General features: G+C 56.5%; 1 protein-coding gene across 1 annotated transcript in view; it reads right to left on the bottom strand.

Moving 5' to 3' along the window:
* SHANK2 (SH3 and multiple ankyrin repeat domains 2) overlaps positions 1–15437 on the bottom strand; it is a 491107-nt gene that overhangs the window by 14379 nt on the left and 461291 nt on the right. The window contains exons 20-22 of the mRNA XM_012665629.1: positions 6934–7064; positions 5017–5128; positions 55–2461 (exon numbers count right to left, since the gene is read on the bottom strand). Of these exons, the coding sequence (XP_012521083.1) occupies positions 55–2461; positions 5017–5128; positions 6934–7064 (2650 nt within the window). The remainder of the gene's footprint in view (positions 1–54; positions 2462–5016; positions 5129–6933; positions 7065–15437) is intronic.

The raw sequence follows: 15437 nt of genomic DNA, 5'->3' as shown, positions 1-15437 counted from the left end.
CCTGGACAGTGTGCACACAGAGCACTGTGTGCCTGGGCCGACCGCGGGACTTACCTTGGAGCGAGGCTGGTGGACTTGGCTCCCGTTGGTGAATCCAGACCTTCCCCCGGCTTTGCCGATTTCTCTCGGTTCATTTGCTGCAGGATTGAGTTCAATTCACTAATAACATTTGCCTTTGGGCCTGAGAGAATTGGGCTTTTGACCTCTGTGACGTCGCCCCACAACTTAGAGGTCCTTGGCTGGATAACCTTGGCCATCCCGGGCTGGGCACTGCCCGGTGGGGGTGGGGGGGCGGGTGGGGGGATAACAAAGCTATCTACATCCTCTTCCACGAGCGCATCTTGGTAAAGTGCATTGCTTTTGTGAATTATGGGCTTCATTTTTGGCTTAGGAGGTACTGGGGGTTTGTCAACCATAAATGCTTGCCCATCTGCATAGACTGTGCAGGTGTCCACGTTCTCCCCGCCCTCAGAAGACAGGGTGGAGATGCTGGACACTGTGGAGATAGTGCTGGTCGTCTCGAGATGGTGGTCGCTGCTACTCCGGCTGTCCACCTCCTCGATCCCAGAGTCGGTGACAGCATCAAAGCTCTCAGGGGGTGGCAGGAATGAGGCAGGCAGACAGTTTGAAAGACCGGCTGGCTTCTTGCTGTCTGCAGAGTTGGTTGGTTGGCTGGAGTTCAATGAAGGGGACTGAGCAGTGTCATTTTTTTTCTGCTTGACCAAGTCCGTGAGAGCGGGGACAGAAGCAGCGCGGTCGTCGGGGATATCAAAACTATTTGCAAATTCCAGGGGAGGAGGCAATGGCTCTGTAAAAATAAAATCCTCATCCAAGTCCACGGATGCCAGAGGGGGAGGAGGGATGCGGAATGGCAAAATCACCGCCTCTTCCATGGAGCCGGCCGCCACAATGGTTCTGCCGGGCGCGGCGGCGGGCTCAGGGGCAGCGGAGATCTGTAAAGCACCTTCGGTTTCGGAAACACCTTCTGGCACCTCAGACAGTGAGTTGTCCGGCTTCATGTCCACGTCTGCTTTCTCGTCCTCTTCCTCCAGGGGTTCGTGCAACTTGGCGGCGTCCACGGTGTGGACCATCAGCAGCCCGGCCGACTTCTGCTGGGACGTGTCCACGATGTCGATGAGCATGTTCTTCTTGTCGTCGCCTCTCCGGTCCCTGCCCAGGTCAGTCTCATACTTGTTCTCTGTCTCCTGACGCCGCAGGGGCCCCCGGGTGTTCTGCCTGGTGACTGGAGGGAAGCCGGTTTCTGTGCTGGGCCTCATTTTGGTGTCAACGTAAAGAGGTTTGTTGAGGTCAGCCCTGGGGGCCTCCCCCCTGGGTCCCTGCTGGGATTCCTTCAAGGCTCGGTCCCTTGCGGAGAGGGCCAGGGCCAGCGGGGAGCTAGGGCCGAGCAGCCTCCCTGTGAGCGGATGTACGTAATTCTCAGGGCCGGCTGCGCCGCCGCTCTTGGGGGGCGCCGCCGAGCTGCTCTCAGGCCCTGTGGCTTTGGATGTGGAATTCAGTGGCCTGCCGGCCTCACCCTGAGCACTGGCCTCGCCACCACCCAGGAAATGGTTCTCGGGCTCCCTGGGCGCTGCCCCTGGCACTGGGGACGACAGCTGCTCGGTGCCATCCTCGTCGCCAAACCCGCCCTCCTCGGGGAACTTGGAGGGTCGTGTCCTGGGGGCAGGCGGCCCCAGGCCTACGTCCTCATCCCCCAGGTCTGTGGAGAGGAAGGCTGGGGAGTTCCTCCTGGCTTCCAGCCGCTTCTCTCGGTCACGCACGGCCCCGGCTATGGCGGCTGCGAAGGGACTGCTGACGGTCAGGCTGTCGTCGGGCCGCAGCTGGCCTGGCTGCTCCGAGGCCTGGGGGTCGATCTCCATGCTGCTGCCTTGGCTGCTTTTGCCGCTGCTGCTGGTGGACGGCTCCTTCACGATGATGGTGGGGATGGGGATGGAGCACGTCTTCTCCGGGCTGTCTTCTACGTTGGATTGCTTCACCAGCATCCCCTTCCGCCGGGCGGGCTTGGCAGGGACATAGACGGCTTTGCTCGCGATCTTCCCCACCTCTGAGTATGGGTTTTCGGGCATCTGACCTCTCTTGTTGCGGAAGGTGGCCTGCGGGGCAGCGTTCCGACTGTAGAGGTCATCGGAGTCTAGGGAGTAGCGGTCTAACTCTCTCCTGTAGTACATTCCCTTTTCCCGCATCATGGTGGCCACCGTGTCAGACCTTGTGGCTGGGGACACCTTGGCGGCAGAATTCTGATTGAACGCAGGCTTAATGGTCCCATAGACTCTTGGAGTTGGGGACTTAGGGCAGTTGTAAGCAGTGGGGGAAGGAGGTGGTGGAGACGGGGGCACAGACTGCGGCGGTGGGGGGATGTCCTCGGAGGTGTCTGGCATGGACAGGCTTCTAGTGAACTTCAGCATCGGAGGAGCCAGAAATTGTCGCTCTTCCTCTGTTATTCCTACAAGTAGAAAACAGTTTTAAATCATCAACCATCGAAAAACCCTGCTAAGTTCCTAGGATTGTGCTATATACCACAGCTCCACAAACTCACACAGTCAGATGATGCACGCTTGTTCATGAGACACAGCACAAGCCACGATGCCAAGTGGTTAGTTATGTGGCCCATTCTGAGCCAGAAAAAAAAGAAAGAACAGAAAAGGCACGAGGGTGCAGTGAGTGTGCGCTGCTGCTGCTGCTGCTGCTGCGGTGCTCTTCCGGGGGCGTGTGGGGTGGGAGCTGTGTGAGGAACCCGGGAGAGGTTACTGAGGGAGGGCAGCTGACCTCCTCGGGCCTGCATGTGCGTGCGCTTTTGCTCTCCTGTTGGGGCAGAGTCCGTCTAGATTAGGAGGCATCTGTCCTTCCTGCTCTTTTAGGCTTGGTAATGGCCCCTGGGTGGAGGTTTAGGCTGGGGGTGCTGAGGCTGTCACCTGCCCATCTGAAATGAGGGCGAAGGGCACAGGGGTGCAGGTGCTGTTGCATCTGTTCTGTGGCACAGATAGTGGCAGTGCCAAGGACTCTGCTTGCTCTACTCCTGCCCAGACTTGCAGGGAGGCCTGCTACCAATAAGTAGAGCCATCTGCCCGCTGGTGGCCCTGTGTGTCACTATGATGGTATCTTCTAGGGTGGCATGAACCTGTTTTGTTGCCTGACTTCTCTGGGCCACACTGAGTGCTTTGTGTGTGTCGGAGCTCCCTGGGTCCTGGGAAGGATGGCTGTGCGTGGCTGGCTCAGAGGAAGGGTCGCACTGGCTCTGGAACATGCCTCTGAGGGGAGGGAGCCCACATCTCCTCTTTAACCAAAGACTCCAGCTCAAGCCAGGAGCAGGATCCGAAGCAAACCCTCAGCTGAGGGGCCTCAGTGAGCCCCTCTGGGTTATCACGGAAGCTCTAGAACTGGTCCCATCTAAGACCCTCCGGAGCAGGGGCTGACAGTGCAGCAGGTTGCCACGACCGTGACTGACCAGGGTCCAGGTTCAGCTGACTTGGCGCAGAGCCGAAGTCAGGTTCCGTGAGCCGCCCTGATGAAAGCCTGTGGGTGCTGAGCGTGTGAGGCTGTGGCTGAGGCTGTGGCCTGAGGGTTGTCTGTGTGTGTTGACTGGGTGTGACTTTACAGACTGCTCAACAGTCCAAGACAGAAACATTAACAGAAGGCACTCCAGGGGAAGGGGCGAAGCACACACATACACACCGACAGACGCACGGTACCAGGATCTCATGTCAGGGGCATGCAGGTTTTTCAAAATAAATTACTTGAAATAAAAAAAAAATTCCTAGGACAAACTACAATAACTTATTCCAATGAAAACTTCCATTTGATAAGGGTATTCCAAATTTAACATACTCCTTGTGGGAAGATCTTTTGGCATCGCAAAGATGGTTGCTAAAGGCATTCTGCATTGGCTGTTCACTACATGTTGGTTGCCCGACAGTTCTGTTCCCAAGGAGTAATAATTTAAGAATACACCTTATAAAGTAAATTAGGTTACATTCAAATTACAGATTCCAAACTGTAAGGATTCACTGACCTGATAGAAAGATTCTGCTGTCTGACAGGAGGAAATCGACTGTTATTAACCAGTAAAAGAGCCAGGGATTCAATATGGCGCATACGCAGCTCTGCCGGGGCCCTGAGCTCACTGGCGCTGGGTGAGCTTTACACACAGCAGACACCACCTGCACTGTCACTTGTTTAGTTACCGCCTACTGTCATTCACCTCAAACTAGTAACACGCAAGCTACGCCTCCAAACAGCAGCCAGGAAGCGTTTCCAGAACACCCAGAGCAGTGACCCCGGGGCGGGTCCAGGCTGAGCTGGGGTCCCCAGGGCTGCCGCACAGCTCTTTACAGGGGCCCATCGGCGTCCGCTGGGGCCTTTGCTTCTATGAAAATTTACATGGGAAAGACAGTGCTGGATTATCTCACAAAGGGACAGTCTTAAAAGGTCAAATTTACCGTTGCCTGTAACAGAGTCAGTAGAAATAACTGTGACATTAACAAGAAAGGTAAGCAGTTTTCTACAACACACAGCACATTATTTCATTACAATTCAAGAACCTGACCCAACCACCCTTAGAAGTGTGTCCGTTAAGCTCATCCTCCAGAACGTGGCAGTGGCCTGGGGATGTGGGACCCACTGGCCCTGCCCACTCTGAGCCATGCAGGGTGGGCTGGGGCTGGCCTAGATCACCCCGTGCACCCTCCACCCTCCTTCCTGGCATGTGGCCCCTTCACCCAAGGGTATTCTCACAAATGACTTGGCTTTAGGATAAAGAAACCACCCTGGAGTTTGTATCCATGGGGGTAGGGAAGTTTCACCCCACCCCGATGTTCAAATGGCTACCTGGTGGGTGAACCCAGGTTCCTGCCCTCTGGTGGGGGGCTGGCGGGGACTTGCTGGGGGTGGGTGTGCCAGTGCAGCTGTGGTGGGTCCAGTGGCCCAGGCTCCCTGAGGGGCTCTGAGGCTGCTTTTGAAAGCCGAGGGGCAACTTCTGCGGGTGCGGGTCACGCTTCTTACCTATCGATTTCTGCCTTCGCATCGTACCTCGAGGGATGCCCAGAAACGGGCCTTTTGGGCTCCCAGGAACGGTGGGCGTCATCACAGCGATGCCTTGGCGCTCGTACACGGACTGCAAACCAGAGCCCAGCGTGAGACTCTGCCCAGGCCAGCCCCACCCATGGTGACAAAGCCCAGAGGGCGATAAGGTCGGGTCTGTCACTGCAGCTCCTCTCTGTGCCTTTCCTATTGGCTCCTGCTGGCGTCAGCCTCTGGCCCTGTTTAGATGACCGCACACCCTGCTCTGTGGATCCAGGCTCTGCAGTGACACCGCTCACCAGACTAGCTGTGTAGACAAGACTGGGAGAATGGGGCCAGAACAGATGTCCTGCAGGAAGGGGCACAGAGCAATGCACGGGGTGAGGGGGGCTCCGACCCAGGTCCACACCCTAGCTCCCACGTGCCGTGTGACCTAGCCAAGGCCTTAAAACAGGAGCCTCAGTTTTCCTCCTATAAAATGGGCTGATAGTGCCAGCCCTAGAGCATGTGTGAAGGTGCACTGGGTACCGGGTGCTGCGTGGATGAGCCTGATGTGCTGGTTAGCTTGGGTGAGCTTTGAGAGTGCTCTGCAACACAGCTCCGAGTCTGCAGCAGGTGGGCTGTCCCCAGCTTTCTCCCTCCGCTGCCTGCTCTAGGAGGAGGCATCCCTTCACCACCTTGGAAACAGATTCCCTGTGCAACGTCTGCCCAATTTTCTCCCTGCCCCAGGCTGCGGCTTCATCTGCAAAACTGAGGTTGCCAGTGTGACTCTGGAAAAATGTCAGATGTAGATCACTGGAAACATTAGTATGCAAGCTTCTGACTCCAACGTGGAGGTGCAGTCTCACCTGGGCTCTGCAGCCCTGAGGCTGCGGGAGGGAAGGGGCCCTGGTCCTCTGAGGGGTCAAGGGCAGCTGTCCCATGAGGCTAGTCAGGGGTCGGGGAGCATCTGAGCTGAGGTGGGGCAGGTGGGTGTGGCAGGGTAGGGGGTAGGGCCCAGAGGGGAGGGCTGACTGCAGCTCCAAGTGTGGGGTGTGCCTTGCGGAGCTCCAGAGGGGAGGGGAGGAGGTGTGAGGGTGAGCATTTAATTTTAATCATTAACAGTTGTGTTTGTTTTAATGCATATTACATAAAACTCACATCAAATTTATGATATTTATGGGTGTTATTTTTTTAAGAAAAGGCTAGATTAAACAAAATGCTGCACCCATTTGAAATTGATTGAAAGAGAAGAATAAGTAAGTAATAGTAACAGGTAGTGCTGGACTTGGTACCAGCACAGACGGCTACGCCTGGAAAACAGAGACCACGCCCTTGTCCTTGGAGGGAAGGGGGAACGGCCAGGGCCGCCTGCTCTGAGCTGGGCACCTGGTGCACCCAGCAAGCTCTGAAGCCCAAGCACTTCCTTCTTGGTAGTTACAGTTGTGAGTACAGCTGTCGCCCAGATCTCAGAGCATGTGGCCCAGTGTTTGTGCGGAGGCCTCCGCCTGTGAGGGCCACTGCACCCGTTCCACATGGGGATGCTTCTGCGCTCTGGTGGACGGGGAGCCAAGGGCCCTTCTGTCTGAAGAGCACAGCCAGGAGCTCAAAGATCCTCAGCTGGGCACGTGGTGGGGGCTGCCCTTGAGGCTCAGGGCGCTGAGCGACTGAGCCGAGGCCAAGGTAGCAGGTAGATGAGTGGTGAGGCTTGGGCGCTAGTGTGGGCTGTGCCCTCCACTGTGGGTCTGCACTGGGCCAGGGTGCGCGTGCTGTGGCCACTTAGATTTGGCTCCATCTGGATGGCACAGGGAGTGTGAACCTCAGCTGCTGAGACGGCTGTCTCTATTCCTGCTGAGCCCTCCCACTTCCCAGCCCCCCCAGGCCCTACCCCCACCGTCCCCAGGGGGCACGGCCACTCACGTTCATGTCCGAGACAGCCGGGAAACACCGGCTGGTGGGCCGCTGCTTGATGGTCGCCACCCTTGACTCCACGGCCATGTTCTCGGCAGCTCGAGAGGGCTTGGAGGCCGGGACTATCTCTTCGGGTTTATCTGCAACATAACCACGGGGATTGGAGCAGACCCCCCCAGTCGGCGGAGGCCAAAGCTTAGTGAGGAAAAGGGAAGAGTGCAGCGACCACTCAGCATCCGAATCGTGCAGCTGGGCACTGGCACCGCTGTGGGGAGCGTGCATGTGTCTCTCTGCCACATGCGTCCCACTGGAGCATCGTCTCGTTCCCAGACTTTGCTCCGGGAGGGTGCACATTGACATAGGCGGGGGTGGAAGACCCCTAGCAACTCGGCCTCCTCCTCCGGAAGTGCTCGGCCCACCAAGGGTCCTGAAACTCTAGGTCGTTTCTTTAGTGGAATCACTTTGTTCTTATTAATGGTACTTATTCTTGATAGCATTCAGTAAACCAACTTTTGGAATTTTTGAAGACTCAGAAATATGGTTCTTTTGCAACCAAATGCAGATGCCAAGATGTGAGGACCCCATACCCAGAGCCACCTGGACAGTGTGGGTGTTTGGGAGCCCCCAGAATCTGAGCATGTGCTACACAGGGAGGTCCCCATTTATTTCTCCCAATAGAACATTCCATTTCTTTTTGAAAAAGAAAGCCAAAGCTTAGTCATAAGCGATCCCTAGAAATTAAAAAAGATTTACTTTTTAAATTGGAAACTGAAGCAAATCCTAGAACTATCTGATGCCCTGGCTTTATCTCTGGGATGTCTGGGATCAGGCACAGGGTCTGTCTAGGGCTGTTACAATGCAGGGACCGCCGTTCATGGAGGCCTGCAGAATCAGTCTTTGGGTCCCTGTATGCTTTTTTTTTTTTTGGCTTTTAGAAGCAGGGTCTCACTCTGTAGCCCAGACTGGAGTGCAGTGGCACGATCTTAGTTCACTGCAGCCTTGAACTCCCGAGCTCAGGTGATCCTCCTGTCTCAGCCTTCTGAGTAGCTAAGACTATAGGCGCATGCCACCATACCTAGCTAAATTTTTTTTTTTTTTGAAACAGGGTCTCACTTTTGTCACCCTGGCTAGAGTGCAGTGGCGTCATCATAACTCACTGCAACCTTAAACTTCTGAGCTCGAGCAGTCCTCCTGCCTCAGCCTCCCAAGTAGCTGGGACTACAGGCGTGAGCACCACAATTGACTAATTTTTCTATTTTTTGTAGAGACAGGGTCTTGATATCTTGCCCCGGCTGGTCTTGAACTCCTGACCTCAAGTGATCCTCCTGTCTCAGGCTCTCAAAGTGCTGGGATTACAGGTGTGAGTTACCATGCCTGGACCCCATATGCATTGTGGAAAAGGCTCCACCCAGCCCCGGCTGTGCTTTTGAGATACCACTGGTTGGCATGAAGCCAGTGCAGAGTGATGCCTGGTGGGTACGTCCCATTTTGGATCCTGTGAGGCACAGCACTTGCCTTGCCCCCCAGGAGAACACTCTGCTACAAGCCTGAGGCCTTTTCCTAGGCAACCCTAATCCCACTCCTGGGGGCGGTGGCTCCCTGGGAAGTGCATGCCATCAGAAGGGCTCAGACCGTGAGCCGTGGGGCTGGCATGAGAGTCAGGGAACTAACCAGAGCCCAGGGAGAGAGGCCCCCGTCTTCGAGTTGTTTAACATGCAGTGGAAGCCCCTTGTAACGGTGGCTTCTCACAAGGACCCGACCCACAGGCAAAGCCCTCCAGAGCCGCAGCACTGCTCAGTGTCACCAACACGAAAGCACCGGCCTCCTGAGAGGCTCTCTCCCAAGTGGAAGAGCAGGGAGAGGAAGGGGGTGGGCTGGGAGTCGGGGGGTGGAGCTGGGTGCCCACCACAGCCCCTGAGCCTCACAGAGCAGCTGAGACGTACGCAGGCCTGACACCCGAGAAAACATTTCTGTGGTGACTTCCAGGTGAAGGTGCCTGATGCCAGGCCTGTTTTAGACCTGGGGCTGGCTCGTGCCTGTTCTGGGATGGCCCTTGGCCTCAGGGCAGTTTTTACATTTTCAAAGAGTTATAAAAAGGAGAAGAAAAGGAAGGAGAATGTGCAACAGAGACCACGTGGCCTGCAAAGCCTGAACATTTACTGCCCGGCCTGGGAAGATGTTTGCCGACTCCAGGCCTGGACCATTCTTGCAGTTTCCTCGCAGCAGGACGCTGAGGAGCCACACAGAGCAAGGAGGCCCAACCCTGTCCTGCTCTACCAGCCGCGATGCCCGGCACGTCTCGGGCACCTCCCCTGCTGCGCGCTCAACTTGCAGGCTCACCTGCCCCACTGCTGCTCCCGCCTCCTGGCACCTCTCCTGTGACTCTGGGCCCACGAACTCTCCTGATTCTTTGATTTGGCTGGTGCCACCTCCTTGGGGGCATCTTGTCCCCTCTATGGGTGGGAAGCATCTGCCCCTTCGGGCACTGGTCAGGCACAGTGAGAAGAAATACCCGACTCTCTCGTTTCACTCGGCCGTGGTACAGCCCAGCCGCAGTCGCCTGTGTCCTCACCTCCCACCCTCAGCCCAGTGCCTCCTGCTGAGCGTGTGCTAGCTGTAGCTGCCTCTGCCCACCTTCTTCCCTTGGCTAGAGTCCCTGTCCCCACCACTGGGCTATATGCCACGTCCACCTGCCACAATCCCAGCGCTCTGCTTTCTCCAAGGAGCTTTCCCCTCAGAGGTCTGGGCTGGGCCTGAATTTGTTTCTGTGCAGGTTTCTCCAGCCCAGCTATGTCAGCCGGGCCTCGCTCCCCCTTCACTCAGGCTCAGGTGACGCTCGCGTGACCTGCTTTGGTGAGCTGACTGACCAGCTTGGTCTGTTCCCAGGAGCTGGGCCCCCTGGCAGTGGCTGTTGGCTGAAGTGTGGCTGCTGGTGGCCCCCAGAGTGGTGTCCTCCAACAAAGGGAGGGTGAGATCTCCCGCCAGCACTAGGGACCCACAACTGCAGTGAGCCATTCTGGGAACTGCCAGGTCCTCCCGATAGATGGCCTGGGCCCCTCTTCTGACCCCAGTGGAGGGCGTGCCGTCAAGTTAGGGGAAGAACAGCTGCAGCCCAACAAGACATCTCACGGGGCCATCTCAGATGCAAGTCCTGGGGGCAGCTGCAGAATCCAGCCTGTCCGGTACTGTGCACAGTGAAGGGAGCCCTCCCGGCCATGCAGGTGAACCAGGGCTGTCCTAGCGCTCAGGCTCGTGAGATTCTGTCGAGATGTGGGAGAGGTCATCAGAGCTGGGAACACCTGGACATCCCTCCCGAGCTGACCTCTATTGTAAGCTCAGAGGGTAAAGGTGGCAGCTGGGGCTGGGGTGCTGGGGCGAGGGAAGGTCGTCAGCTTTGAATGCTGATGGAGGTGCCAGACCCGTAAGAGGCAGAAGGCCACGTCCTGCAGGGAAGGCCATGGGCTAGGCACATCGGGGTGAGGGACTCCAGGGTGGAACAGCTCTTCTGTGATTAAGATTTAAACCAGCCAAATCTTCCAGAAGCTCCAGTTTCCAGCTGGGCCCTTCCAGAAGCACTAGTCTGTTTCTTTTATATTAACAAACCCCAAAGCTGGTGGGCTGGTTCACTTCTATCCACAGCAGGCTGCAATCTTAGGATCTCAGGGTGTGTGGCAGGCACCCTGAAAATATGCCTCAGTGAAGGGGGGGGTGCCCTGGGTGAGCAGAGGCAGCATGGTCAGTAACAACAGTGCCTTACCTTGGTGGGACTGTTGAGAACCTGGCTATAGGGGAGGGATTCTTCCCATTTTGCAGAGAAAAAAATTGAGGGTCTCATACTTAAAGTCAGGAAACTGTAGGACCAGGTAGGAGCTGTAGCTGGCATTGGGGTCACCCAACCCTTGCGCCTGTCATGCAGACAGGGGTGCCCAGCCCTGGTAGGCAACGGCAGAACACTTATTTGCAAATTGCTAGGGTCACCATCAGAATGATCTGCCTCGTCTGGCTGTCTGAGCAGTGAAGGGGGAGGGGACACTGTTCACATCAGAGTCGCCATATCAGAGGGGTGGGCTGGGCCGTGTTACTGAAGGTACATCCCCTGGAGCTGTGGCCACCTTGATCGTGGATGTCTTTGTCTTTGTTTTAAACCTTCCCCCTCCTGCCTCTACCCTCAGCACAAATGTTGTTTTGAACCAGAACATGTGAGAGCAACTTGGTTTGTTGGGGTGGTAGGGTCGGGGCCACAGCTCCTTTTTCAGTTAGAATTTGTGGTGTTTGTGCAATTCACATGAAAAGAGGGAAATCCTTGCGTCGGTCCCCTCCTGGCCCTTGTCTCTTGGATACACTGGCCAATGGGAACCTGGTGGCCTGACTCAGCTCAGTCCCGTCACTGACATCTTCTCTACTGGAACGTGAAGGCTTTAAGAGAAGCCATAAGACTGCGGCTCCTGCTTCTCACTCTAGGCTTTTCAGGATTCCACTTGATTTGTAAAAGCCAGGAATTGGGTCTCTGTTCAGGTACTCTGGATGAAGGGGATTAGGGAATCCAGCCTCCTGCAGTCTTAAAATGAAATACTTGGTGACTGAAAACAATCCTTAGACATTTGTCACATCTTAAACAGTCTAGTAATGAGCTGATGGAGACGCTCCAGCAGTAATCCTGTTTTTTGATTCTCTAAGCAAACTTATGTTCTCTTCAGAAGACAGATGTGATGCTAACCAGCCATCAGTTGCCAACTTCTGGACAAAGGGAACAGTGTACTTTGGGAGGGGAGGTGGCGGCTTTGTCACCTGCCTGCCACCAGTCCCCCAGCCTGTGAGCTGACTTCAGCAAGAGTCCCCCCGAGAGTGCAGAAAGCAGCATGCCCTGCGCCCTCAGCAAGTCACAAGGGAGTCACCAAACTGCCATGAAACCACCCCAGCGGCCGTGCTGAGGTAAGGTGGCCCAGGACTAGTCTCCTGGTTTCCCAGGTAGAAAACGGGATCCCACTGAAGTGACTCTAGGTCCAGTGTCCTGTCAGTGCCTTTGCACGTGGCCACATGCAGGGCGAGCCCGGGAGCCAGGCCCCAGTCGAGAGCAGGGTGCCCAGCTGTTCCCCGAGCCACTCCTCAGAACCGTCCTGGGGAGAGCAGTCCAGACCAGACCCTCCAGAAATGCCCAGCGAGACCAGAACTGAGCCGCTCAAGCCCTTCAGCTTTCCGGTAATCAGATCCATGGAACACTTCATATCAGCCGAGATGTGCGGGGACCTGTTAGTGCTGCTGCTCCCTCCGCTGGTGTGCACTTGAACCTGTGGTTTTGCTCACCTCTGGAGCAAAGACCAGGCCCTGTCTCAGGTGAGAGTGCAATGCAGGATTTCCTCTGCCACACCATTTCCAAAAGGAAAACAAGAACATACACAGCACCAGATGTTAGAGGACAGAAGCCACATGTGTTAGAAGCAGCGGCTGTCGCCAGCTGGCGGGCCTGTTGGCTTAATCTTCCAAACAGGCAGTGAAGGAGTGGGAAGGGTACATCTGGATGCTGGTGGACTGTCCTGGCCTGCAAGGGATGAGGTCTGGGTGCAGGCAGGGAGGCCATAGTCACCCCACATGCCTAGGGCCTGCCTGCGCCCCGACAGCTGTCCCAGGCCAGGGTGCACCCACAGGCAGCACAGGGGCTCGCTCACCTGGGGCCTATAAGCCCGGCATGGTGTCTGGGGACTAGGGCAGGCACTCATAAATACTTGAAGACTAAATAAAGGGGTTTTAGAGACAGAAATGAAAACTCGGGCTTGCTAATCAGAGTGTAGCTTAGGGCAGGGGTAGAGCGGGGATTTGAGCTGTTTCACTATTATGTTAATTTCCTGGGGCTGCCAAAACCAGTGATGACAAACTGGGTGGCTTAAAACAACAGAAATTTATCCTCTCACATTCTCGAGGCTGGAGGTCCAAGGTCGAGGCATCTCTGAAGGATCTAGGCGAGGGTCCTTCCTGCCTCTGCAGCTCCTGGTGGTGGCTAGCAATCCTTGGTGTTCCTTGGCTTGATCCTTCCTCCTTTGAGGGAGGTCCCGCCCTAACCCAGTGTGACCTCACCTTGGTTACATCTGCAAAGACCTATTCCGAATAAAGTCTCATTCGCAGGTTCTGGGAGGACGCTTTTCAACCATAGTGGCCTGACTTGTCCCATGGCAGGCCTTCTGGAATATGATGGAACTGCTCAAGAGTCTGAGCCAGAGCGCACACTGCACAGCTCCTGTGCGCCACACTTTCCAGGTGCGATCCCATGGGAGTGGGGACTGGCTGTGCGCATCTAATCACAAATTTGTAGCCAGTTTTCTCTGCTGTTCAAATGGAATGTGGGTCTCCACTCTCTGCGATTCTTGCCTGTCCTCTGGTGGATTCCGCCTGGCTGTGCAGACCATGGCATCTGTTCTCTGATCTGCCAGAGGTGCTGCTGGCTGGGGAGGGTGGAGTGGATGCGGCTGGGGTCCAAGCAGGCCATAGGTGCCCACGGAGGCTGGGCCAGCCCTGAGTTGTTCTCCCTGACAATAGACTCTTCTCAGCCGGCTCTGTTACAGTGGGAGCCCATGGTGGGGTGTCGTCTTCAGGAAGGTCTGATGAACAGAGAGACTGTTCTGGTGAGCTGGGTTTGACCTTGGATTGAAGGGACGTTCCTACAGGAATGTAATCCCGTGACCCTCAGAGAGAAGGGCGTTCTCTGCCCTGGCATCTACCACATCCTCCATGAAGCGACGGCGCCTAGGAAGCCCAGCACCCATCGCCCACGTCAGCGTTTGGGATAGAGCGAAGACATGCCTAAGGCCCCGTGCTAGGGTTCCCTCCCACTCCTTGGGCAAAGCAGTCTTGAGTTGGGAGTGCTTCTTTAATTGTTGGGGTATCTGTCTCTAGCAGCCAGGGGAGCAACAGCCCCACATGGGGGACAGTGGGAGAGGTGTGGCCCCCTTCTCTCCCTAGCGCAAGGCACGCTTTTTCTTGCTGTGGGGTGGCCTGTTGGGGAGTAGGGGCTTTCTGGGTGCTCAAGGGAGGCAGCCTCTGCCCACGGGGTCAGGACTGCAGCCAGGGACTCCCATGTGGCCTCATCCCCCACAAGGCCTCAGAGGCCACCTGCCCGAGGCGGGCCCCGCTGTGCCTGAACAGCGGTCCCTGCAGGTTTCATGGTCGTGATGATGTGGACACAGCTCAGGGAAGAAACAGGATGCGTAGGGAGGAATCACAAACAGGAGCAAAGCAGACGGAAACGGGATGCGTTCCAGGGCTGGGGAAACGCAGGCGACAACACAGGGCTTGCAGCACACTACAGACTCCACGTAGCAGTCACACAGGGGGTTTCTGTTCCACAGGGGTAACGGGCAGGGGACTGGACGGACATTTGCTCCTCCCTTACCCTTCTTCCTCCGCACCGAGGCTTGCAAACAGAAAGGAGCGCCGTGAGCCAGTGGATGGCACCCCGACACCCGCGCGGGGGCCGGCATGGGGGCGGGGGCTGTGCTGTCTCCAGCAGCCTGGGCCCCAGTGGCTCCTTCCCCTGTGCCCTGCTTGTAAGCCTGCCTGGCGGAGGAGAAGGGACTCTCCTGAGGTGTGCCTGCTGCAGAGGGACGTGGGGCTGAGGACACCCTACATGGCTGAGCTGGAGCCCCCCCCTTATAAAGAGGAGCTGTTGGCTCATCCCTCTTAGGGAGCCCCATGACAGCCCTCTGGGAAGAGTGAGCCTGACACTTGCCATCTCCTTTTAGAGAAGGGCATGTGGAAACTGGGGTCGTATTTGAACAAGATGAGGTCAAGGCAGGGACCAGAAAGAACTTGGTGGGGGGACTATAGCAGGGCTCCTCTTTTCTAGAAGACCAAGACCTTGTGCTGATGCTCAGATTCTAGCCCCAGAAGCTGGGAGAGGTGGCCCAGCCAGCCTCAGTGCCCTGGGCCAGGGAACCATGGTCCACCACATCACCCACAGTGTATGCTAGACCCCTTGTCCAGGACAGCAAGGAGGAAGGAACCCCACCAACTCCCTGAGCTTGGGGGTGTTTCTGTGCCCATGTGGGCTGCCTTCACTAGCCCTTATCCCTGCGTTCAGTGGGGCGGGCATCTCCTCCCCCCGACTCTTGCCACCTCTGCTTCAGAACCATCCTCTTCCCAGAGGTGTTCCTGTGCTCCACGGCGACTCCCTGATACGGCATTTAACAGCATCTGGGAGGCTCACGCAGCCAGCCCCAAAGTCATCCCTCTTTTTAACAGCCACCATGGCTAATAGTCCCCATCTTGTAGCCTGGGCTACGATGACTAAGAGCCAGAGCCTCTCTCTGTTCCTTGCACACCTTTTAAGACGGTGCTGGGAGCTCCCTAAGCCTGGCGGGCAGTGCCAAGCCTACCATTGTGCCAGGTCCCTGGGGCTGGGGCCTTCTGGTCTGAGCCCCGAGTGGCCACAGGGGGAGCTTGCATAGGCCCCGAGGCTGGTGTCAGTTGGGGTGCCCCAGGTGGCAGGGGGAGCTGCTTACCTTTATCCACTAGTGAGAGGC

This window comes from Propithecus coquereli, unplaced genomic scaffold (assembly GCF_000956105.1).
Source record: "Propithecus coquereli isolate 6110/MARCELLA unplaced genomic scaffold, Pcoq_1.0 Scaffold120, whole genome shotgun sequence".
Taxonomy (NCBI): Eukaryota; Metazoa; Chordata; class Mammalia; order Primates; family Indriidae; genus Propithecus; species Propithecus coquereli.
This window is presented reverse-complemented; position numbering and strand designations above follow the sequence as displayed.